This window comes from Coregonus clupeaformis, chromosome 39 (assembly GCF_020615455.1).
Source record: "Coregonus clupeaformis isolate EN_2021a chromosome 39, ASM2061545v1, whole genome shotgun sequence".
NCBI lineage: Eukaryota > Metazoa > Chordata > Actinopteri > Salmoniformes > Salmonidae > Coregonus > Coregonus clupeaformis.
In genome coordinates this window covers 15,966,649-15,993,579 of record NC_059230.1, presented here as the reverse complement: position 1 = coordinate 15,993,579, position 26,931 = coordinate 15,966,649, and the positions used below count along the sequence as shown (strand labels likewise).

General features: G+C 41.2%; 2 protein-coding genes across 3 annotated transcripts in view; both read right to left on the bottom strand.

The window, feature by feature from the left end:
• Positions 1 to 25,994, bottom strand: part of LOC121554256 (zinc finger protein 709-like) — a 31,253-nt gene extending 5,259 nt beyond the window's left edge. The window contains exons 1-2 of the mRNA XM_045211816.1: positions 25,444 to 25,994; positions 8,239 to 9,062 (exon numbers count right to left, since the gene is read on the bottom strand). Of these exons, the coding sequence (XP_045067751.1) occupies positions 8,239 to 9,062; positions 25,444 to 25,762 (1,143 nt within the window). The 5' untranslated portion in view covers positions 25,763 to 25,994. The remainder of the gene's footprint in view (positions 1 to 8,238; positions 9,063 to 25,443) is intronic.
• Positions 251 to 3,417, bottom strand: LOC121554732 (zinc finger protein 239). 2 transcript variants are annotated; one of them, XR_005997766.1, is made up of 2 exons: positions 2,285 to 2,912; positions 251 to 1,176 (listed from the first exon to the last, which is right to left on the bottom strand). XR_005997766.1 is itself a non-coding variant. In XM_041868457.1 (2 exons), exons 1-2 carry the CDS (start codon positions 3,188 to 3,190, stop codon positions 656 to 658), a joined length of 792 nt encoding a protein of 263 aa, XP_041724391.1. In that variant the 5' UTR covers positions 3,191 to 3,417; the 3' UTR covers positions 251 to 655. The 2 variants fall into 2 exon arrangements, 1 of the variants encoding a protein (XP_041724391.1); XM_041868457.1 differs by lacking the exon at positions 2,285 to 2,912 and adding an exon at positions 2,920 to 3,417.
• Positions 25,995 to 26,931: the final 937 nt, after the last annotated feature.

Sequence of the window (26,931 nt, the reverse complement as noted above, 5' to 3'; positions counted from 1 at the left end):
AATGCCTGCTGTCTTTTTGTTGTTACCCATCTACCAATAGGTGTCCTTCTTTGTGAGGCATTGGGAAACCTCCCTGGTCTTTGGGGTTGAATCTGTGTTTGAAATTCACTGCTCGACTGAGGAACCTTACAGATAATTGTATGTGTGGGGTAGAGATGAGGAAGTCATTCAGAAATCATGTTAAACAATATTATTGCACACAGAGTGAGTCCATGCAAATTATTATGTGACTTGTTAAGCACATTTTTACTCCTGAACTTATTTAGGCTTGCCATAACAAAGGGGTTGAATACTAATTGACAAGACATGTACTTGTACATCAAACTGCCTCAAGCTACAGAAATATGAGATTAATTCTGGCTCAGACAAGCCAAGGATCATGAAAGGCTACTTACTTAGTGACTTATATAATCATTTACATTTTGCAATATCCAAATAACATAATGAACAACATTGGAGGGTTTATACTTACTTGTATCCAATCAAATGAAATGTCATAATCAAAATGAAATAAACTTTTAAATATTTAATCTGATTTTAGACATGATTATGTCTCGAGATGAAAAAACAACAACCAAAGAAGGCCTATTTTTGAGTAAGAATTAATTTACACAATATGATTTCATGTGGCATAAACAAAAACACAAATTCCCAGTCAAAAACATAAGTCAGAACACAGCCTCTCTATTCTCTCATGTGATTCCAGGTCCTCTGACTGGGAAAATGTCTTTCCACAATAAGAGCAGTGGTATGTCTTCTCCTCCTGTGTATGTATTCTTTCATGCTTATTCAGATGCCTTAACCGGTTAAATATCGTTCCACACAGGGAGCAGTGGTAGGTCTTATCACGTCCCGTGTGTGTCCTGTCATGCTTATTCAGGGCCCCTAACTGGGTAAAACTCTGACCACACAGGGAACATTGGTATGGCTTTTCTCGTGTGTGTGTCTTCTCATGCTTTTTCAGACTCCCTAACCACCTAAAACTCTTTTCACACTGGGAGCAGTGGTAGGGCTTTTCTCCTGTGTGTATTCTCTCATGTGTTTTCAAGCTCCCTAACTGAGTAAAACTCTTTCCACACTGGGAGCAGTGGTGTCGCCCTGCTGGTTTGGACGTCTCTGGGTCTGGTTCACCTGAAGGACTCTTCTCGCTTTCAGAGTGAGAGTCTAGTCTCTCCCCTGCCAAAGACAGAGTATTTAGTTAAACAGACCTGAATGAAACCCCCACATGATAAAACTGTCTTCCTATGAATTTTTTTCCAGACTCAATAACCTGAGGCCAGTCTTCAGAACATTTCATAATTACAAATAAACTTGGGGACATTTTACAAACAAATGATGAAGAGCTCCAAATCTAATCTTGCTCTAATGGATTGTCATGTTTTTAGGGTGAGCAGAGCTCTAAAATAACATATATTACAAACTATTTTAGTCAACGTTATAGGCTGCATTTGATCGATTGTTAACAACGTTTTGTTGGTGGCCCAATATCTGTAAAGTAATAATAGAAATTACAATATTTTCAAAATTATTGTTTTTCGGTTAAGCCAAGCCTTACCTTCGAAATGGCTATCCATGTTTTGACCTAAGACTTACAAACTCACAGACTTCTGATAATATGTTCAGTCTCCCCAAAAAGCTTGTCCAGTTCATGTAACATCCATAATGCTTAATTGGGAATCCATGTAACATCCATAAGGGGGAATCCATATTTGAATTAGATTGGATGGGGTGGGGGTAGCATCAAAGTGGATTTAATACTTTCTTGGGCACTGCTTGGCGATGCAAATGATGATAAACTGTCTACCGATTACAGATACCATCCAACGCAGGACACGTGCTGCTAAAACAGGTAGCCTACAGCAACGGATCGGGCAATATCTCACAAGCTGTCACTATGGAATGACCTAGGACTGAACGCTACTGTTAAAATATCCGTACTTACTCTTATTAACTGTATACATGATGGCAAGCATTGAAGGGCTACCCCTAAGGGTGAGATATTTAAGTTGTAATTTTGCGTGCAAATACATTAACATTTTGTTGGTGGCCCACTCTTTAATGGTATACACATTTTACAGTGTACCTTTCTTACATTAAAAAACAGCATAATCAAAAATGCCCCTTTAAAACCATGCATCGGTTCAACAACAGTGTGTGACCTAGCCTATTTTAAAATCCAAGAGTGGAAGACTTGTATTGGCTCCTGTCATTAATGCTCAGCATTCGCGAACAGTCCCATTACAAGTCAGAATGATGAATAAACTTCATTTAAAAATTACTTTACCTGTTGTCCACTGATTTTGTCCTTATGTCATGGGCAATCTTAGACAGAATATACACAGGGAAGTGTTATTAACCCTACTTTCAGTAAGCTGGTCTGTATATCGTTTTTTATTTCCGATTTTGTATTTTTAATACTGATGCAATTCGTACACAACAAACACTTGCACAATATGTAAACAATGTCGGAGCTTAACCACAGCCACAGACCGAACTTTGTCCCACGCAATCAGCTGGCAAGTTTCACAAGCACTTCCATCTGTTTGTGAGGGAACTTGCTTTGGTCAACAACTTTCAAGGTTAAATTCAGCTATTGGTTACATATTGTGCATCACATGCAATGCATCAGCGGATTGAAAATACAAGTGACAGACCCTACCGCCACAGCAAAAATTCGGGTAAACAATACTTTCCTGTGGATATTTTACCTTCACTTCCTACAGTCAAATGCACCAACACGGTAAAGTGTTAACACAGAACAATTAGAACATCTTTGGTGTTAATGTCATTTTATTCAACATTCTGGCCTGTAGATACTCTTTTTAGGGCAACTTCTTTCAGACTGAATATCCATGGTAACAGTCTGATGTTTAGGCAATTTGTGCCCTTGTTTTTAATGAAGATATTAACGTTACTCACCGTTGTTAATCTGATCTCCAGTCTCCTCCTCTTTCAATGTTACAGTTATCTCCTCCTTCACTCCAAAAACTGCACCCTCCACTTTTTCTTCCTCCTCTTTCACTCTGAACTCTTCTTTCACTGCAACAGCCTCACCCTCTACTTCTCTTTTTACTGTGACATCCTCCTCTTCCTCCTCCTCTTTTACGACAATGTTCAGCCAAAGACCCTCTTTCTCCGTCCAGCAGACTTCCTCTTCTTTAGCAGGGGTGGAGTAGCTTAATGAGTTCATGGTCGGATGTTAGCTAGCTAGTTAGCACATTATTATCGACTAGCCTAGTGCTAGGCTGTTTTAGCTATCCAGCTAGCTAACTACTAGCAACGTAAATATGAAATTAAAAGGGGAAACTAGCTTGACGACAGAAGTGTGTTTAAAACACAGTAGCTAATATACACCGAAAAGTCTAAAGAGCTTAAATCTTTCGGCTATGTTGGCTAGCAAGCTACGGTGGTGGCAGACTAGTTGGTGTTATTGAAGAACCGTCACGTTCACTAGATAATACGTCACACTGGCAGCATCGCCTGAAAGACTCACATCGCCATCTGCTGACTGGAGCTGGTACTGCTGACTGGAGTAGGTAACGCAGTTGAGGGAAACGTTTTTTTTACTCATTTATTTAATTAAAAAATAAGGTAGCCGGATATGGCTAGAAGGGATCCAGCTTTTGTAAAATTAACGTCAGATTTGACCTTTCGTAGCAGGTTAGTATAATTAACGTAGCAGGTTAGAATGCAAAAAAAAATCCATTTATGCCTTAATTCGACAAATGCTGTCTCTCTTCTAGCCATAACCCATGTAGCCTTGCGGTTAGAGCATTGGGCCAGGAACCTAAAGATTACTAGTTCGAATCCCCGAACTGACAAGGTGAAACGTCTGTCAATGTGCCCTTTAGCAAGGCACTTAAACCTAATTGCTCCAAGGTCGCCATTGATAATGGCAGACCTTGGCCTTGACCCCACTCATCAAGGGTGTCTTAGATATGGATATGCGAAATTATAATAACTTGAGACAAAGAGAAGCATGTGTTGATTGATTAGTGAGATCATACAGATAATAAAATAAGCACAATATGTAGATAATGAACATCCATCCACTAATGGTGTTCCATTATTATATCATTCTTACAATCAGCACCTGTGTTTTGTCTGACATGGTGGAACAATACTGATTGGAATCTCCCTGGGGTACTAAATGCTTTCAAGTCAACAACTTATCAGAACAACAAGCCTTTATTTTGACAGGAAGTCATGTTTACACCTGTTTTACAAATGAGCCCTGTATAACACATCAGTACATTTACACTTTTAACAGATGCTCTTGTCTAGAGCAACTAGGGTTAAGTGCCTTACTCAAGGGCACATAGACAGATGTTTACCCTAGTCGGCTCAGGGATTCGAACCAGTGACCTTTCGGTTACTGGCCCAACGCTCTTGACCGGTAGGCTACCTGCCAATAATGGACACCAACATACACATCAATATACACATTAATTTACACATCACTACACCAAAGGCAAAACAGAGATACAAAACAGAATCATAGAAAACAAACACATTCTTTAGTAAAAAGGTCCTCAATAGCCATCTGAATTGCCGAGCTTAACCGAGGCACCACATCATCCAATTTTAGAGAGTTTTGGAGATTATTCCACAAGTAAGGTGACAAAAAAACAATACCTACCTCAGTGGAGATCAAAGGGATCGCCAGAGTTAGCCATCCCTGAGACTGGGTCTGGTAGCTCGTACTTCTGTAGATTAACAATGAAATAATAAGGCATGGTGGAGGTTTGTGCAAGAGGGCTTTATAAACAAAAAAAGTGCAATGCATCAATCTATGATATTTCAAAAAGGCCAAGGCTGCCTACTTTCTGATACAGAATGCAGTGATGTGTACTGAACCTGTCTCCCGTAATAAAGCCTAGTGCGATATGATAAACTGTGTCCAATGGCTTCAATACAATGGCAGCTGCATTTACTGTATATAGAAGAAGATAGTCTAAAGCAGGAATGAATGTCGACTGAATTATTTGTTTTCTGCTATTTAATGAAAGGCATGACCTATGCCTATAAAATAAGCCAATTTTAATTATACATTTCTTAACTAGCTCATCCATATGCTTTTTGAAAGAAAGCTTTGATGCCCAGATAAATATAAGCGGGGACATGATCAATGAGGGCACCATCCAATGTACTATGAATAAATCATCAGATACACATTATTAAATGATTTGGAAAATAACATATACTTGATTTTACCTGCATTAAGTACCAATTTCAGTACTTAATACTATGTGCACCCTCCTCTTGCTAGGATAACGGAACTTATTAGAGAACACATTGGGAGGAATCTTTGACCATTTTTCCATACAGAATATTTCCCGATCCTTGATATCCTGAGGTCTGGCTTATGGACTGCCCTTTTCATTTCAAACCACACGTTTTCAATGGGGTTCAAGGTTCTAATCCCCGAGCCGACTAGGTGAAAAATCTGTCGATGTGCCCTTGAGCAAGGCACTTAACCCTAATTGCTCCTGTAAGTCGCTCTGGATAAGAGCGTCTGCTAAATGACTACAAAAAAAAATAAAAAAAAATAAAGACTGAAAATGTTGATTATGTGGTCAATTAAATATTTATTCGTAGATTTTGATGTGTGCATGGGGTCATTGTCTTGCTGGAAGATCCACTTGCAACCAAATGTACAACTCCTGGTTGAGGCAACCAGGTTTTGGCTAAAATGTCCTGGTACTGGGTAGAGTTCATGATGCTGTTGACCTTAACAAGGGCCCTAGAATCATTGGAAGCAAAACAGCCCCATTCCTTCAAAGATCCACCACCATATTTTACAGTAGGTATGAGGTTATTTTCTGCATATGCATCCTTCTTTCGAGGCCAAACCCACCCCAGGTGTGTGTTGACAAAGAGCAACATTTTAGTCTCATCTGATCATAGCACCTGGTTCCAATCCAAGTGACAATGCCGTTTAGAAAACTCAAGGCGTTTACATTTGTTGGTTGTGATACATTTCCGTGTGCAAGCAATCATGTGCTTCCTTGTTCCCATTGATGTGATGAGAACTGAGAACACGCGCATCATCGCACACGGATATGTATCGCTTGAGTCCAACAAAGTGGAATAACATTGCGGATAATGTTCAGAATCACACAATTTTATCTAAAGACCTGCATCAATATACTGAGAGCTTTGGAGCCTTTGTTCATGTTTATCTGTGGCCCTCATACCGCAGAATGAACAATGAGGAAGTCTATTGCAGGTGGTGTTTCTCAAAACCAAGTGAAATCGCAAAAAAAGTGTCTGGACCCTTTGATAACATGCCATTTACATAAAAAAGTGAACCACTCCTTTAAGTTGAGATTTTGCATGCAAACCCATGTTTATGTTTTGTTGGTGGCCCACTCTTTGATGGTATAGACATCTTACAGTAGCTTTAACAATTCCTACATCAAAAAACAACAATCCAGTATAGACCTTTAGTAGAATGCCGCTTTAAAACCATGCATCAGTTCAACAACAGTTTGTGCCCCTCTTTTTAAGACAGTACTTACTGGTGTTAATCAGATCTCCTGTCTCATCCTCTTTCAATGTGACAGTAATCTCCCCCTCCTCCACTCCAAAAACAGCATCCTTTGCTTTCTCTTCCTCCTCCTCTTTCACTCTTAATACCTCTTCCCCTCCTTTCACTGTAACAGCCTCTACTTTTATTGCTGTGACATTCTCCTCTTCCTTCTCCTCTTTCATGACAATGTTTAACATTAGCCCCAGTGCTTCTTTTTCCGTCCAGCAGAACACCTCCTCTTCTTTAGCCAGAGGGGAGTAGCTTAGTGAGCTCATGGTCGGGGATGTTAGCTAGCTAGCTAATTAGCACGAGCGACTAGCCTATTATTAGGCTATGTTAGCAATCCAGCTACCTGACTAAATTCAATTGGGTAACTAGCTATAGGACAGAAGTGTGTTTAAAACACAGGGATTAATATACACAGAAAGCATTTAAAGAGCTCCAATGTTTGGCTAGCAAGTTACCAAGGTGGCTGAATGAATGTTGTTCTTGAAGGCGTGTTGAAGACATTTTATTATTAATTTTTATTTAAATATAATAATTGAGCCGTACAAAGAGAAGCATGTGTTGATTGATTAGTTCAGACTTTTAATGAGTGAGAATTTTAAAAAACGTACACTACACATCCGCATTTAAGGCAAGTTCTTATTCAGTCAAATAAACAGAAAAAAAAGCATATAATCTATAATGCTCCTACATGTAACAATACATATGTTGTAATGTACAGTTTATCATGAACGTCCACTAATGGCGCAGGCCTTCCACATTTTATTTCTATTGACACAAAAATATGTTCCATTAATCAAATACTTTTTACAATCAGCACCTGTGTTTTCTCTGACATGGTGGAATAATACTGATGGGAACATTCATGCGGTAGTGAATGTTTTTCATGTCAACAACTTATCAATGTTATCAGAACATAACACATTTCTAATTTCCTTTAGCTTGATGACTAGTAGAAAAATTAACTAAATGAAACAACTCAATTCAAGAGGTTACAAGGTTAGAATCAAGAAATGCACACTCTATTAATCAATTTAATAATTTACATTTTGCAATATCCAAATCATATACAGTTGCTGCAAAATATATTGGCACCCTTTGCAACCAAGTACTAGGTCCGGGGTGCCAATAACTTTGTCCATGCCATTTGTCATCATTTTCTGAATTAAAATTGTACATTTAAGTTTACAAAAATAAAATTGGTTCAGCAATGTTGAAAATCCAATAGGATGTGGAGACCAAAATATTTTTTCTATTTCAACTTACTTTAGAAGAAAAAGGGAATTATATATTTGTCCGCAACTGTAATAGTGTTTCCAATAAAATTGTCTCACGCTACAGAAATAGGAGACAAGCTCCTGCTCCTATGAGTCGTTCTGGCTCAGACATGCCTAGGCTCGTGCAAGGTTACTTACTTACATAATAACTTACATTTTGCAATATCCAAATAATATAATTAACAACATCGGAGGGTTTATACTTATCCAATCAATCAAAGCTCATAATCAAAATGAAACACACATTAAAATATTTACATCTGATTTTTAGACATGATCATGTCTCGAGATGGAAAAAACAACAAAAGTAATGACTATTTTTGAGTACGATTTCATATAAACAATTTGATTTCATGTGGCATAAACAAAAACACAAATTCCCAGTCAAAAACACAAGTCAGAACACAGCCTCTCTATTCTCTCATGTGATTTCAGGTCCTCTGACTGGGAAAATGTCTTTCCACAATGAGAACAGTGGTATGTCTTCTCCTCCTGTGTATTTGTATGTATAATTTCATGCTCTTTCAGGGCCACTAACTGGGTAAATCTCTTTCCACACAGGAAGCAGTGGTAGGTGTTATCCCCTCCTGTGTGTGTCCTCTCGTGCCTATTCAGGCCCCATAACTTGGTAAAACTCTTTCCACACAGGGCGCATTGGTAGGGCTTTTCTCCTGTGTGTGTCCTCTCATGCAATTTCAAGGTCCCTAACCACCTAAAACTCTTTTCACAGTGGGAACAGTGGTAAGGTCTCTCTCCTGTGTGTATTCTCTCATGCTGTTTCAGGCTCACTGCCCCCCTAAAACTCTTTCCACAGTGGGAACAGTGGTAAGGCTTCTCTCCTGTGTGTATTCTCTCATGCGTTTTCAGGCTCACTAACAACCTAAAACCTTTTCCACACTGGGAGCATTGGTGGGGCTTCTCTTCTCTATGCGTCCTCTCGTGCCTATTCAGGTCCCCTAACTGGGTAAAACTCTTTCCACAGTGGGAACATTGGAAAGGTTTTTCTCCTGTGTGTGCCCTCTCATGCGTTTTCAGGCTCCCTAACCAGGTAAAAGTCATTCCACATTGGGAGCAGTGGTATGGCTTCTCTCCGGTGTGTATTCTCTTATGTATTTTCAGGTTCCATAACAGAGTAAAACTCTTTCCACACTGGGAGCAGTGGTGTCGTCCTGCTGGTTTAGGCATTTCTGGGTCTGGTTCCCCTGAAGGACTCTTCCCGCTGACAGAGTGACAGTCTGACCTCTCTCCTGCCAAATATAGAATAATTAGTTCAATACTAAACAAAGACCTGAATGAAATCCCCACATGATAAAACTGTCTTCCTATTTGGTTTATTTCATTAAAATAAACTTGGTGAAATTTTGAAAATAAATGATCTAGAACTCCAAATCGAATCTTGCTCTCGTGGAATATCATGTTTTTAGGCTGAGCAAAGCTCTATAATAACAACATATATTACAAACTATTTCACTCAATGTTATAGGCTGCATTTGATCCAATGTTAACAACGTTTTGTTGGGGGCCCACTTTATCTACAAAGTAATAATGGAAATTACAATCTTATAAAAATTATTTCCTTTGAAATGGCTATCCATGTTTTGAAGACTTACAAACTAATATGTTCAGTCTTCCCAAAAAGCTTGTCCATTTTATGTAAAATTCATTACGCCTCTTATTTGCTTTATTTCTCCAACATGCCAATATTTAGAAGTTCGCTTTTTGGGGTATACACTCAACCCAGACATCAGAAGTTTCAGTAATATCTTGTTTGTCCATTCTGTGAGACAGTTATAGTGCCTTCAGAAGTATTCACACCCCTTGACTTATTCCACATTTTGTTGTGATAGAAAATGGAATAAAAATGTACGTGATTTGTTGTCAACAATCTAAAGAAAATAGTCAATGTCGAAGTAGAAGAACAAAGTAAAATAGTTTTTTAAATGAAAAATAAATCACTAATATCTAGATTAGATAAGTATTCAACATGTATTCAATACATGTTAGAATCACCTTTGGCAGCAATTACAGGTGTGAGTCTTTCGGAGTAAGTTTCTAATTAAGAGCTTTGCACACATGGATTGTACAATATTTTCCCTTTATTCTTAAAAAAATTATTCACGCTCTGAGAAGTTGGTTGTTGATCATTGCTAGAAAGCCATTTTCAAGCAGATTTAAGTCAAAACTGTAATTAGGCCACTCAAGAAGATTTAATGTCGTCTTGGTAAGCAACTCCAGTGTATTTGGCCTTTTGTTTTAGGTAATTGTCCTGCTGAAAAGGTGAATTTGTCTCCCAGTGTCTGTTGGAAAGCAGACTGAACCAAGTTTTCCTCTACGATTTTGCCTATGCTTAGCTCTATTCCGTTTCTTTTTATCCTAAAAAAACTCCCTAGTCCTTGCCGATGACAAGCATACCCTTAACATGATGCATTCACCACCATGCTTGAAAATATGAAGAGTGGTACGGTGATGTGTTGGATTTGCTCCAAACATAACACTTTGTATCCAGGACAAAAAGTACATTTCTTTGCCACATTTTTTGGCAGTATAATTTAAGTTTGGAATATTTTTGTGTACAGGCTTCCATATTTTCACTCTGTCATTGCTAGTATTGTGGAGTAACTACAATGCTGTTGATCCATCCTCCGTTATCGCCTATCACAGCAATTAAACTAACTGTTTTAAAATCCCCATTGGCCTCATGGGGAAATCCTTGAGCAGTTTCCTTCCTCTCCGGCAACTGAGTTAGGAAGGGCGCCTGTATCTTTGTAGTGACTGGGTGTATTCATACACCATCCAAAGTGTAATTAATAACTGCACCATGCTCAAAGGGATATTTTACCCATCAACCCAGTGGCGACCCTACCTGTTTAGCAACAAAAATAATACCCGCAAAACACCAGTCTCAACGTCAACAGTGAAGAGGCGACTCCGGGATGCTGACCTTCTAGGCAGAGTTGCAAAGAAAAAGCCATATCTCAGACTGCCCATCTTAATCTTTTATTTTTATTGGCAAGTCTGAGATATGGCTTTTTCTTTGCAACTCTGCCTAGAAGGTCAGCATCCCGGAGTCGCCTCTTCACTGTTGACGTTGAGACTGGTGTTTTGCGGGTACTATTTAATGAAGCTGCCAGTTGAGGACCAGTGAGGCATCTGTTTCTCAAACTAGACACTAATGTACAGTGGGGAAAAAAAGTATTTAGTCAGCCACCAATTGTGCATGTTCTCCCACTTAAAAAGATGAGAGAGGCCTGTAATTTTCATCATAGGTACACATCAACTATGACAGACAAATTGAGAAAAAAAATCCAGAAAATCACATTGTAGGATTTTTAATGAATTTATTTGCAAATTATGGTGGAAAATAAGTATTTGGTCACCTACAAACAAGCAAGATTTCTGGCTCTCACAGACCTGTAACTTCTTCTTTAAGAGGCTCCTCTGTCCTCCACTCGTTACCTGTATTAATGGCACCTGATTGAACTTGTTATCAGTATAAAAGACACCTGTCCACAACCTCAAACAGTCACACTCCAAACTCCACTATGGCCAAGACCAAAGAGCTGTCAAAGGACACCAGAAACAAAACATTGTAGACCTGCACCAGGCTGGGAAGACTGAATCTGCAATAGATAAGCAGCTTGGTTTGAAGAAATCAACTGTGGGAGCAATTATTAGGAAATGGAAGACATACAAGACCACTGATAATCTCCCTCGATCAGGAGCTCCACGCAAGATCTCACCCCGTGGGGTCAAAATGATAACAAGAACGGTGAGCAAAAATCCCAGAACCACACGGGGGAACCTAGTGAATGACCTGCAGAGAGCTGGGACCAAAGTAACACACTACGCCGCCAGGGACTCAAATCCTGCAGTGCCAGACGTGTCCCCCTGCTTAAGCCAGTACATGTCCAGGCCCGTCTGAAGTTTGCTAGAGTGCATTTGGATGATCCAGAAGAGGATTGGGAGAATGTCATATGGTCAGATGAAACCAAAATATAACTTTTTGGTAAAAACTCAACTCGTCGTGTTTGGAGGACAAAGAATGCTGAGTTGCATCCAAAGAACACCATACCTACTGTGAAGCATGGGGGTGGAAACATCATGCTTTGGGGCTGTTTTTCTGCAAAGGGACCAGGACGACTGATCCGTGTAAAGGAAAGAATGAATGGGGCCATGTATCGTGAGATTTTGAGTGAAAACCTCCTTCCATCAGCAAGGGCATTGAAGATGAAACGTGGCTGGGTCTTTCAGCATGACAATGATCCCAAACACACCGCCCGGGCAACGAAGGAGTGGCTTCGTAAGAAGCATTTCAAGGTCCTGGAGTGGCCTAGCCAGTCTCCAGATCTCAACCCCATAGAAAATCTTTGGAGGGAGTTGAAAGTCCGTGTTGCCCAGCGACAGCCCCAAAACATCACTGCTCTAGAGGAGATCTGCATGGAGGAATGGGCCAAAATACCAGCAACAGTGTGTGAAAACCTTGTGAAGACTTACAGAAAACGTTTGACCTGTGTCATTGCCAACAAAGGGTATATAACAAAGTATTGAGAAACTTTTGTTATTGACCAAATACTTATTTTCCACCTTAATTTGCAAATAAATTCATTAAAAATCCTACAATGTGATTTTCTGGATTTTCTTTTCTCATTTTGTCTGTCATAGTTGACGTGTACCTATGATGAAAATTACAGGCCTCTCTCATCTTTTTAAGTGGGAGAACTTGCACAATTGGTGGCTGACTAAATACTTTTTTTCCCCACTGTATTTGTCCTCTTGCTCAGTTGTGCACCAGGGCCTCCCAATCCTCTTTCTATTCTGGTTAGAGGCAGTTTGCGCTGTTCTGTGAAGGGAGTAGTATACAGCGTTGTACGAGTTTCAGAAGAAAGTTATTTGTTTCTGGCCATTTTGAGCCTGTAATCAAACCCACAATTGAGCCTGTAATCAAACCCACAATTGCTGATGCTCCAGATACTCAACTAGTCTCAATAAGGCCATTTTATTGCTTCTTTAATCAGCACAACAGTTTTCAGCTGTGCTAACATAATTGCAAAATGTTTTCTAATGATCAATTAGCCTTTTAAAATGATAAACTTGGATTAGCAAACACAACGTGCCATTTGAACACAGAACTGATGGTTGCTGATAATGGGCCTCTGTACGCCTATGTAGATTTTCCATTAAAAATCTGCCGTTTCCAGCTACAATAGCCATTTACAACATTAACAATGTCTACACTGTAATTCTAATCAATTTGATGTTATTTTAATGGACAAAAAAATTGCTTTTCTTTCGAAAACAAGGACATTTCTAAGTGACCCCAAACTTTTGAACGGTAGTGTGTGTGTATGTGTATATATATATATATATATATATATATATATATATATATATATATATATATATATATATATATCATACACATACATATATATATACATACACATACATACACACAGTGGGGAGAACAAGTATTTGATACACTGCCGATTTTGCAGGTTTTCCTACTTACAAAGCATGTAAAGGTCTGTAATTTTTATCATAGGTACACTTCAATTGTGAGAGACAGAATCTAAAACAAAAATCCAGAAAATCACATTGTATGATTTTTAAGTAATTAATTTGCATTTTATTGCATGACATAAGTATTTGATCACCTACCAACCAGTAAGAATTCCGGCTCTCACAGACCTGTTAGTTTTTCTTTAAGAAGCCCTCCTGTTCTCCACTCATTACCTGTATTAACTGCACCTGTTTGAACTCATTACCTGTATAAAAGACACCTGTCCACACACTCAATCAAACAGACTCCAACCTCTCCACAATGGCCAAGACCAGAGAGCTGTGTAAGGACATCAGGGATAAAATTGTAGACCTGCACAAGGCTGGGATGGGCTACAGGACAATAGGCAAGCAGCTTGGTGAGAAGGCAACAACTGTTGGCGCAATTATTAGAAAATGGAAGAAGTTCAAGATGACGGTCAATCACCCTCGGTCTGGGGCTCCATGCAAGATCTCACCTCGTGGGGCATCAATGATCATGAGGAAGGTGAGGGATCAGCCCAGAACTACACGGCAGGACCTGGTCAATGACCTGAAGAGAGCTGGGACCACAGTCTCAAAGAAAACCATTAGTAACACACTACGCCGTCATGGATTAAAATCCTGCAGCACACACAAGGTCCCCCTGCTCAAGCCAGCGCATGTCCAGGCCCGTCTGAAGTTTGCCAACGACCATCTGGATGATCCAGAGGAGGAATGGAAGAAGGTCATGTGGTCTGATGAGACAAAAATAGAGCTTTTTGGTCTAAACTCCACTCGCCGTGTTTGGAGGAAGAAGAAGGATGAGTACAACCCCAAGAACACCATCCCAACCGTGAAGCATGGAGGTGGAAACATCATTCTTTGGGGATACTTTTCTGCAAAGGGGACAGGACGACTGTACCGTATTGAGGGGAGGATGGATGGGACCATGTATCGCGAGATCTTGGCCAACAACCTCCTTCCCTCAGTAAGAGCATTGAAGATGGGTCGTGGCTGGGTCTTCCAGCATGACAACGACCCGAAACACACAGCCAGGGCAACTAAGGAGTGGCTCCGTAAGAAGCATCTCAAGGTCCTGGAGTGGCCTAGCCAGTCTCCAGACCTGAACCCAATAGAAAATCTTTGGAGGGGAGCTGAAAGTCCGTATTGCCCAGCGACAGCCCCGAAACCTGAAGGATCTGGAGAAGGTCTGTATGGAGGAGTGGGCCAAAATCCCTGCTGCAGTGTGTGCAAACCTGGTCAAGACCTACAGGAAACGTATGATCTCTGTAATTGCAAACAAAGGTTTCTGTACCAAATATTAAGTTCTGCTTTTCTCTCACAGTTGAAGTGTACCTATGAAAAAAATTACAGACCTCTACATGCTTTGTAAGTAGGAAAACCTGCAAAATCGGCAGTGTATCAAATACTTGTTCTCCCCACTGTGTGTGTGTATATATATGTATGTATGTATGTATATATATATATATATATATATATATATATATATATATATATATATATATATATATATATATATATATATATATATATATATACACACACACATATACACAGTGGGGGAAAAAAGTATTTAGTCAGCCACCAATTGTGCAAGTTCTCCCACTAAAAAATATGAGATCTTGCGTGGCGCCCCAGATCGAGGGAGATTATCAGTGGCCTTGTATGTCTTCCATTTCCTAATAATTGCTCCCACAGTTGATTTCTTCAAACCAAGCTGCTTACCTATTGCAGATTCAGTCTTCCCAGCCTGGTGCAGGTCTACAATTTTGTTTCTGGTGTCCTTTGACAGCTCTTTGATCTTGGCCATAGTGGAGTTTGGAGTGTGACTGTTTGAGGTTGTGGACAGGTGTCTTTTATACTGATAACAAGTTCAAACAGGTGCCTGTCTGGAGACTGGCTAGGCCACTCCAGGACCTTAATGTGCTTCTTCTTGAGCCACTCCTTTGTTGCCTTGGCCGTGTGTTTTGGGTCATTGTCATGCTGGAATACCCATCCACGACCCATTTTCAATGCCCTGGCTGAGGGAAGGAGGTTCTCACCCAAGATTTGACGGTACATGGCCCCGTCCATCGTCCCTTTGATGCGGTGAAGTTGTCCTGTCCCCTTAGCAGAAAAACACCCCCAAAGCATAATGTTTCCACCTCCATGTTTGACGGTGGGGATGGTGTTCTTGGGGTCATAGGCAGCATTGCTCCTCCTCCAAACACGGCGAGTTGAGTTGATGCCAAAGAGCTCGATTTTGGTCTCATCTGACCACAACACTTTCACCCAGTTCTCCTCTGAATCATTCAGATGTTCATTGGCAAACTTCAGACGGCCAGGTATATGTGCTTTCTTGAGCAGGGGGACCTTGCAGGCGCTGCAGGATTTCTGTCCTTCACGGCGTAGTGTGTTACCAATTGTTTTCTTGGTGACTATGGTCCCAGCTGCCTTGAGATCATTGACAAGATCCTCCCGTGTAGTTCTGGGCTGATTCCTCACCGTTCTCATGATCATTGCAACTCCACGAGGTGAGATCTTGCATGGAGCCCCAGGCCGAGGGAGATTGACAGTTATTTTGTGTTTCTTCCATTTGTGAATAATCGCACCAACTGTTGTCACCTTCTCACCAAGCTGCTTGGCGATGGTCTTGTAGCCCATTCTAGCCTTGTGTAGGTCTACAATCTTGTCCCTGACATCCTTGGAGAGCTCTTTGGTCTTAGCCATGGTGGAGAGTTTGGAATCTAAATTGACTGATTGCTTCTGTGGACAGGTGTCTTTTATACAGGTAACAAACTGAGATTAGGAGCACTCCCTTTAAGAGAGTGCTCCTAATCTCAACTCGTTACCTGTATAAAAGACACCTGGGAGCCAGAAATCTTTCCGATTGAGAGGGGTGAAATACTTATTTCCCTCATTAAAATGCAAATCAATTTATAACATTTTTGACATGCATTTTTCTGAATTTTTTTGTTGTTATTCTGTCTCTCACTGTTCAAATAAACCTACCATTAAAATTATAGACTGATCATTTCTTTGTCAGTGGGCAAATGTACAAAATCAGCAGGGGATCAAATACTTTTTTCCCCTCACTGTATAAAGTCTGTTATGACCGAGTATACTTTTTAAAAGAATGTATTCGGTGGGGTAATTGGTATTACCGAAAATAAATACAAAAACTTTGGGAGACATGCCATTCTGAAGAGGTTTATTCTAACTGTCAGATTTATGGGAAGATTATTCCATTTAATTACATTTGCTTTCATATTGTTAAGTAATGGAATAAAGTTACCTTTATATATTTTTTGTTTGCTGTCACTTATTAAGCACTTAATATTTTTTGTGGTCCACTTAAATGATTGCCGTAGATTGTGAGTTATTCTTTTTCTTATTGCCATTATTGTATTTTTTCCCACATTAATTTTATACCCTAAGATTTTTCAATATTGGTCAGGTATATCAGGAGATCTGCAAATAAGTTCATGTTTACAAATACCCATTACGTTTAGGTCCCGTCTCGTTTTTATTTGTGAGCGGTTCAATTGCCAGTGCAAACAGGAGAGGGGAGAGGGGACATCTCTGTCTTGTGCACCTTTCTAAAGCAATTTCATCCGATAATGTATTATTTATATATATTTTTGACTTTAGGACAATTACATAATATTTTTATTTAAATATATTTTTTCAGCTTGAAAATGTTAAGTTTCCAAAGTTGATAGAAAAGGCCATTCAAGACCGTCGAAAGCCTTATCTGCATCCACCGCCATTATTGATAAATCTATATCTTGTTATTTGGCGTATTGTATTAAACTGAAACATGTTCTTGTAGTTGTTTGTGTCTGTTTGATTGATATGTATCAAGTCTGGTAACAATTTTGCCATTCTATTGCTTATAAGCTTTGTTTTATTTTATTGTCACAGTTTATTAAACTTGGGGTCTATAAATCAGTAGGGGACTCTCCAGATTTTCCTGGTTTTAATATAACTGAAATAACTGTTTGATACATGGAACTGGGAAGTACTGAAATGAGTGACGTGTGTTGTCATTTGTGTAAATAGGGGTGCTACTTTGTCCTAAAATGTTAACCAGAATTCTATGGGAAAGCCATCCATTCCTGGTGCTTTGATTACAGAACAGATGAGGGCCAGCCCACCAAAACAACTAAGCAAAAGCTGTTACAAAGCAGTGTGGTGCAAGGGAGGTTTAGTTAAATAACGACATAAAAGAAAAACTATTTTACATGACATTTGCATTGTAATGTTGGCTTTATTGTACTAAATTTGAATTATTTTTGAGTGACAATGACATTATCATATATTCAGCATGACATGTGAGCATTATAATGTGATTACACAACCCAAAAGTAAATGTGAAATGCACTCATAACTTCACAGCAACATATTTACACAACTTTGCGTTTGTCTTGGCTTGCTAGCAGTAGCCAGCCAGCAACCCTGGGTGGAGCATTGCACCCTGGGAAGTGAAATGCACTCTGGAAATCGTAGTCTGCTGTGTAAAATCCATTGTATTTCAATGGCGTGTAGACTATTGCAATATAAAAGCTACAGAAATTAGCTTAAAAGTGATTTTAGTTTTGAAATTAAACTATTCTTTGATTACATACAATTATTTAGTTGTAATGAATAATGAATTATAGCTTTAATGAATGTCATTTGACCCAATATTATGGCCATAGATTAGCAAATTAACCCTGATCTGTATCAAATTACATTTTTAAAAAGTTTAGATGTAATTGTAAAAAAAAATGTATCTGCTCCGAGTCTCTGATATGGTTTTGCATAAGGAAAATTAAGGTATTCGTGTTTTATTTTTGCAAGAAATTAAATAAGATATCCTATTTGTTCTACCAGTTATCAACATATTGTTAAATGTTTAAAAATAAATAAAACCCAGTGGTTATTCTGTGACTATCTAATATTCCTTTTTATTTTGCTGTGGTATCGTTTTGGTATTGAGTTAGGCTTGGGCGGTATACTGTATATACACCGTATACCAGGGTATTTGGAAATAGCCATGGGATGGTTTTTCAATACAGTTCAAACAAATTCTTTGAAGTTTCAATACATTTTAATATTTGTAGCTAGTTTTTAAGTAAATACTTGCAGTCAATTTGTGCAATATGTTAGGAGATTAAGCAGATACGGTTCGTCATTTCACCGGTCACATTATTTTACATTGTGAAGCTTACCATTGTTTCCCAGAACAGTTGAGGCAGTCACGAGCTTGTTTGTAAACAGCACAACGGGTGAAAGCGGGAGCAGGTGAGTCCAGCTGTGTATTGACAGGGGTCACATTTGATATTGAAAGTCAAGTTTTTTTTTGTTGCCTCAATAGAGTGATCAGGGACGTGCAACTATAGTTTTCCTTCACAGAAAATACATTAGTGCAACACATTCTGCAGATATAGCTTCATTTTCAACAGATGACTTTCAACATGGCACCGTCATAGGATGACACCTTCCCAACAAGTCAGTTCGTCAAATGTCTGCCCTGCTAGAGCTGCCCCGGTCAACTGTAAGTGCTGTTATTGTGAAGTGGAAACATCTAGGAGCAACAACGGCTCAGTCGCGAAGTGGTAGGCCACACAAGCTCAGGAAAGGACCGCCGAGTTCTGAAGCGCGTAGCGCGCAAAGATCGTCTGTCCTCGATTGCGACACTCACTACCGAGTTCCAAACTGCCTCTGGAAGCAACGTCAGTACAAGAACAGTTCGTCGGGAGCTTCATGAAATGGGTTTCCATGGCCGAGCAGCTGCACACAAGCCTAAGTTCACCATGCGCAATGCCATGCGTTGGCTGGAGTGTTGTAAAGCTTGTTGCCATTGGACACCATCTGGCAGTCCGATGGACAAAACTGGGTTTGGCGTATGCCAGGAGAACGCTACCTGCTCGAATGCATAGTGCCAAATGTAAAGTTTGGTGGAGGAGGAATAATGGTCTGGGGCGGTTTTCATGGTTCGGGATAGGCCCCTTAGTTCCAGTGAAGCAAGATCTTAACGCTACAGCATACAATGACATTCTAGACGATTCTGTGCTTCCAACTTTGTGGCAACAGTTTGGAGAAGGGCCTATCCTTTTTCAGCATGACAATGTCCCCATGCACAAAGCAAGGTCCATACAGAAATGGTTTGTCGGGATTGGTGTGGAAGACCTTGACTGGGCTGCACAGAGCCCTGACCTCAACCCCATCGAACACCTTTGGGATGAATTAGAACGCCGACTGCGAGCCAGGCCTAATCGCCCAACATCACTAATGCTCGTGGCTGAATGGAAGCAAGTCCCCGCAGCAATGTTCCAACATCTAGTAGAAAGCCTTCCCAGAAGAGTGGAGGCTGTTATAGCAGAAAACGGGGCACCAACTTCATATTAATGTCCATGATTTTGGAATGAGATGTTCGACGAGCAGGTGTCCACATACACTACATGACCAAAAGTATTTATAATGTTTATGATAGAAAGAATGTAGCCAGCTACATTTCCTAATGTTTTGCTTAAAAGTCATCTTGAATTTTACTGGATAAAAGTAGGCTGGCTGGCTACACCGAGAAAAAAGTACAGGAGAAAAAAGCTACACATTACATCAGTCAGAGCACTGTCTGCTGATAGCAGAGTATGTGAGCGGAGCTGAAGAGAGGAGTGGAGCATGCCCAATTTGACTGGAGCAAGTTTCCCAAAGGCTGGAGTGTCAGCCTTCTCGCCCAGTAGCGACTCAGGGCATGCCCGGCCCAGCATGCATTTGTAGTCTACCCCCTTGCTTTAGCTACTGTCATCTAGTATGCTAAATATTTTTATAAAGAAACTGATAAAACACACAGGTGAAAAATCAAGGTGACTAAAATGTAAATGTAAAATGTTACAAAAATGTGGAGGACCAAGAGCAAGAGAGGGAGTGTGGTGATGTAGTGTCCACAACTAAAGAATCATTGTGGAATCTGAAAAGACAGGTATCCCGAAAGCACGAAGGTGTACTTACTACGTGCACATGCTAACAGAAAGGAATGAGATGGGTAGTTAGCAAGTGTGTCATTGTAGCAAAGTATTTATAAACAAAAAATCAGATCTCTTAAAAGTGTTTAGCATCCCCAGTGGCTCTGCAAGCGCTGAGAGGGTATTCTCCGCTGCTGGCCTGCTCTCCAGGCACCACTGCATGAGCCTGAAGCCACAGACTCTGGCCAAACTCGTGTTTCTAAAAATGAATTCAAAAAGCACTGTAGATGGAGCCTAATAAGGCATTTTTCGTTTAACTTGTATTTAATTCTAAGTAAGTCCCAGCCTATATGTGCAATTTATAGGCTATAATGATTTAATACAACGAATTGTTGTTTAAATGCTGAGCCCTTTATGTCCCTGCCAGCCTAGTGTGCCGCACTCGCAAATGCTTCACAATAATTGATCTAATATAGCCTAAATAATTCATTTTCGTTCCTTCTTAGGCTACCTGTCTGTTTTTTTTTTTTCTTTGAGCAAGAAGCGGTTGGTTGGACTTGGAGCGCTGCACCACTCCGTGAGCGAGCGATGAGCGGGATTTCCGACCACTCAACTAAGCTCACATACTCTCGCTGACAGAATGCCTGTTTGTGAATTCTCAGCCGAGTGGAGAAGCGCAACTGAAGCACAAAATTAGTCTGATGCCAAGCAGAAATTACAATAAGAAATATTTCTGATCTACGTTGACGAAACATTTTTTTTTTTTTCCTACGTGAAAAATTAAGAATTATGCGTTAACGCGACCCCTACGTTTAACTTGCTAGTTATCTAAGTAAGTTACTGAATTAATAAGGTGATGGGGCATCATATTGTGTAGGCTTTCTGCCATGTTTGAGAAGTCAAAGTCCTTTGGAGGAGTTATCTTGATTTCCTTGTGTTTTTTCTCCTCTCCATTCTCAGCTATGCTCCTCCCCCCTCTTCTCTGAGCAGAGCAGGCAGGCCCGTTGCCCTAGCGACTCCAGACAGACACAGTGTGTACACATGCTGCTTTAGTGCAGACAAGCATGCATCAAACATTGGCACAATGTCTCTTGTTCACATTGGCTTGTCTAAACTCAACAAAAATTACATTCGGTAGCTCCTACCTATACATGGCTAACTTTATGAGCTGGATTGTCCGTCTTTGCAATTAGTTTATTTTCGTTTGCGTCATTAGCATATTTACTTTGTTGGCATTCTGGTAAAAGATGCCCAATGGTATTTTTTGCGTTTTATTTGGCGCCCCCTTGTGTACTTAGCCAGTAATACCGTAAATGCCAGAATGAGAGATGGACGGTATGATGCTATGAAAATCTGGAAACCGCCCAACCCTATATTGAGTATCGTTTTGGCTTTGAGTGTCATTTCAGTGTCGAGTATTATGATACTAAACCTGGTATCGAAGTCAAAAATCTGGTCTTGTGACATTACATTTACATTTTCGTCATTTAGCAGACGCTCTTATCCAGAGCGACTTACAAATTGGTGCATTCACCTTATGATAGCCAGTGGGACAACCACTTCACAATATGTTTTTTGTTTTTTTTTCTCTTTGGGGTGGGGTAAGGGGGGGTAGAAGGATTACTTTATCCTATCCCAGGTATTCCTTAAAGAGGTGGGGTTTCAAGTGTCTCCGGAAGGTGGTGAGTGACTCCGCTGTCCTGGCGTCGTGAGGGAGCTTGTTCCACCATTGGGGTGCCAGAGCAGCGAACAGTTTTGACTGGGCTGAGCGGGAACTGTGAGGATTTGACAGAGCCAAGTGACTTGGTGTATAGCGAGAATAGGAGAGGGCCTAGAACTGAGCCCTGGGGGACACCAGTGGTGAGAGCACGTGGTGCGGAGACAGATTCTCGCCACGCCACCTGGTAGCAGCGACCTGTCAGGTAGGACGCAATCCAAGAGTGAGCCGCGCCGGAGATGCCCAACTCGGAGAGGGTGGAGAGGAGGATCTGATGCTTCACAGTTTCAAAGGCAGCAGATAGGTCTAGAAGGACGAGAGCAGAGGAGAGAGAGTTAGCTTTAGCAGTGCGGAGAGCCTCCGTGACACAGAGAAGAGCAGTCTCAGTTGAATGACCAGTCTTGAAACCTGACTGGTTTGGATCAAGAAGGTCATTCTGAGAGAGATAACAAGAGAGTTGGTTAAAGACGGCACGCTCAAGAGTTTTGGAGAGAAAAGAAAGAAGGGATACTGGTCTGTAGTTGTTGACATCGGAGGGATCGAGTCAACAACTCTCGCTCTCTTGAAGACGGAAGGGACGTTGCCAGCGGTCAAGGATGAGTTGATGAGCGAGGTGAGGTAAGGGAGAAGGTCTCTCCGGAAATGGTCTGGAGAAGAGAGGAGGGGATAGGGTCAAGCGGGCAGGTTGTTGGGTGGCCGGCCGTCACAAGTCGCAATATTTCATCTGGAGAGAGAGGGGAGAAAGAAGTCAAAGCATAGGGTAGGGCAGTGTGAGCAGGACCAGCGGTGTCATTTGACTTAACAAATGAGGATCGGATGTCGTCAACCTTCTTTTCAAAATGGTTAACGAAGTCATCCACAGAGAGGGAGGGGGGGGGATTCAGCAGGGAGGAGAAGGTGGCAAAGAGCTTCCTAGGGTTAGAGGCAGAGGCTTGGAATTTAGAGTGGTAGAAAGTGGCTTTAGCAGCAGAAACAGAGGAAGAAAATGTAGAGAGGAGGGAGTGAAAAGATGCCAGGTCCGCAGGGAGTCTAGTTTTCCTCCATTTCCGCTCGGCTGCCCGGAGCCCTGTTCTGTGAGCTCGCAATGAGTCGTCAAGCCACGGAGCAGGAGGGAGGACCGAGCCGGCCGGGAGGATAGGGGACATAGAGAGTCAAAGGATGCAGAAAGGGAGGAGAGGAGGGTTGAGGAGGCAGAATCAGGAGATTGGAGGGAGAAGGATTGAGCAGAGGGAAGAGATGATAGGATGGAAGAGGAGAGAGTAGCGGGAGAGAGAGCGAAGGTTGCGACGGCACATTACCATCTGAGTAGGGGCAGAGTGAGTAGTGTTGGAGGAGAGCGAGAGAGAAAAGGATACAAAGTAGTGGTCGGAGACTTGGAGGGGAGTTGCAGTGAGATTAGTAGAAGAACAGCATCTAGTAAAGATGAGGTCAAGCGTATTGCCTGCCTTGTGAGTAGGGGGGGACGGTGAGAGGGTGAGGTCAAAAGAGGAGAGGAGTGGAAAGAAGGAGGCAGAGAGAAATGAGTCAAAGGTAGACGTAGGTAGGTTAAAGTCACCCAGAACTGTGAGGGGTGAGCCATCCTCAGGAAAGGAACTTATCAAGTGACAACACTAGTCCCCTCCTGTACTCCCTTGTTCACCCACGACTGTGTGACCGCGCAAAACTTCAACACCATCATTAAGTTTGCCGACGACACGACGGTGGTAGGCCTGACCACCGACGAAGATGAGACAGCCTATAGGGAGGATGTCAGAGACCTGGCAGTAAGACAAAGGAGCTGATCGTGGACTACATGAAACGGAGGGCTGAGCACGCCCCCATTCATATCGATGGGGCTGTAGTGGAGCGGGTCGAGAGCTTCAACTTCCTCGGTCTCCACATCACTAAGGATCTACCATGGTCCAAACACACCACTACAGTCATGAAGAGGGCACAACAACACCTCTTCACCCTAAGAAGGCTGAAAAGATTTGGCATGGGCCCTCAGATCCTAAAACGTTCTACAGCTGCACCATCGAGAGCATCTTGACTGGCTGCATCACTTCTTGTTATGGCAACTGCTTGGTATCCGACCGCAAGGCGCTACAGAGGGTAGCGCATACAGCCCAGTACATCACTGGGGATGAGCTCCCTGCGATCCAGGACTTCTATACCAGGCGGTGTCAGAGGAAGGCCCAAATAATTGTCAAAGACAGTCACAGACTGTTCTCTCTGCTATTGCACGGCAAGGAGTACCAATGCACCGTCTGGAACCAACAGGACCCTGAACAGCTTCTACCCCCATGCCATAATATTTCTAAACAAGACTCCTAAATAGCTAATCAAATGGCTACCAGGACTACCTGCACTGACCCTTTTTGCACTAACTCTCTTGCACTGACTCTATGCACACTCACTGGACTCTTCCCAGTACCCACACATACTTACACCCCAACACACACTACATACACCCACACATACATACATACATAACATGTACACACATGCATACTGACGCCACACAAACACTCACCATATACGCTGCTGCCAGTGCTTAAGTTGTAAATCGGGAGGTGCTGGAACAAAAAGTGAGCGCGAGAGGGGGGTGACCTGGAGGGCTCGGAAGTCCCGTAACAGAAAAAATTAATACAAATATCAAGCAGTGCATGCATATCATCACATTTCCGTAGTGGCATAGAGCATTGGCGTAGAGGCGCTTACAGAAGTTGCACACATGGGGGCATTGAGAGAAATAAGCTTCATGAGTGTATGGAAAATGTCTGGGATTTTTTATTTCAGCTCATGAAACATGGGACTAACACTTTACATGTTTTGTTTATATTTTTTGTTCAGCATAGTTTTGAGATACAGGCGCGCTTCTCTCTCTCACCACAGCAACTGCCACGCATTAGTCTCAAACATAAGCTATAATGTTGCACAAACCATAAACCATCATGTTTTGCCCCAAACAAACTGACTTAAAATTGTAATACTTTATTAAAAACTGCTTTAAAATGTCTCTCTAACCAAGTGGATTATTTATCTTTAGGCTCCCCTAATAGTATGTATAAAAACGATTATAGAACTAACTTCATTAGATTATATATATATATATATATATTATATATAACTTTTTCTAAATGACAAAATATTAGATCAATGTACCTCAAAATCGTTTTGTTGGAGTGATTTAAAAAGTTGATATGAGACAGATTTTTTGTTGAGCACTGGCTGGCGTTTAACCCCAAATTACCCTAATAAGTGATTGCTTTTGATAAAAACTAATCTGCCTTCGCAATGAAAACTCGAACATATATTTTATGGGGGAAAAAATATGAATGTTTCTGAAATATGCATCATGCTGCTTTGTTGACACCATGACCGAGCTGCGCAGATTACGGTTCGCTGCTTTTTCCCGCTCACGTCACGCGGTGCACTTAATCGAACTCCCTCACTACTTACTGGCGTTAATCAGATCTTCTGTCTCCTCATCTTCCTTCGCCTCCTCTGATGTGACAGTTATCGCTTCCTCCGTCTTCACTCCAAAAACGTCATCCTCCTCTTTCACTCTGAACGTTTCTTCCTCTCGTTTCACTGTACCTTCTTCCTCTTTCACTGTAACAGCTTCAACCTCTTCGTTTTTTACTGTGACATCCTCATCTTCCTTCTCCTCTTTCACGACAATGTTCAGCCAAATACCGTCTTTCTCCGTCAAGCAGACCCCTTCTTCTTTATCAGGGGGGGAGTAGCTTAGTGAACTCATGGTCGGGGATGTTAGCATGGGCGACTAGCCTAGTGCTATGTTATCCAGCTAGCAACTAGCAACGTAGATGTGCAATTAAAGAGGGTAACTAGGTATACGACAGAAATGTGTTTAAAACACAGTGGCTATAAATGTACACCGAAAACGTCTAAATTGCTTCAATGTTTCGTCAATGTTGGCTGCCACCAACCGAGCTACTACCGAAATGGCTTCTTCTTCGATGAGGTTTAACTGCAGTTGGCATCCAATAAATGTTGCATTACTGCCACCTACTAGACTGGAGTACAACTCCCTTATACTTTGCTTGAAAAAAAAATGGAAAAAAAACCCTACCATCAAACACTACACTCACAAAAAATAAACATAAATAATAATAATAAAATAACACCACCCTACTCCACTATTTAAATATATTTAGTCCTACCTCAGGCCAACAACATGAAAGGATGGGACACCACCACTTAACACACCCTGTAACTCTTCTGATGTCAAGTCTCGCACACCCAAATACCTCTGTGCAGCTGCCACCACAACCTCAATTTTCTGCGACTTACATTACATCCCTGCAGTACAGTTGATAACCATTACTATAAATGCTAAAAATCCAATCTTACTGAAACATATCACTTGTTGGCCTATTCCTCTGTACTGGTACAGATCTACTACTCACACCACTCCTCTCAGGATCCCTCCCCCTTGACCCATCTTCCTCTACTTTCTTTACTGCCTCAGCATATGACAACTTCTGCACTACTCTAACCCTGGAAACCTCAACCTGCCTCTCTCGCACGGGACATTTCTGATCCCCAGCCCCATGGGCACCCCTACAATTAACACATACCACTACTTTCCCCAATGCTACACATTCCTTTGTCTCATGTCCTTCTGCACACTTCTCACACCTAGGAACCTCCCTCCTACACACTGCTGCCACATGCCCATAAGCTTGACATCTGTAACAACGTAATGTATTCGGCACAAAAGCTCTTAAAGGATAACTTATATATCCTAACATCACTTTGTCTGGCAAAGACTCAACATCAAAACTCAAAAGAACAGACAATGACTCTTCTGTTTCACCACTCACGCCACCCTGTCTGCGTCGCACCAAACGATGAGCATCACAAACACTGGGAATCTTCCCCTTCAGTTGGTCAACTTTTACATTTACTGCTACCCCAGTAATC

Bases quoted from the DNA above. Each gene is read 5' to 3' on its own strand.
- LOC121554732 (XM_041868457.1), bottom strand. From the start codon at position 3,190: ATGAACTCATTAAGCTACTCCACCCCTGCTAAAGAAGAGGAAGTCTGC. The intron at 1,177-2,919 runs GTGAGTAACGTT...TGTCTTTGGCAG, and splicing joins TGGAGATCAGATTAACAACG to GGGAGAGACTAGACTCTCAC.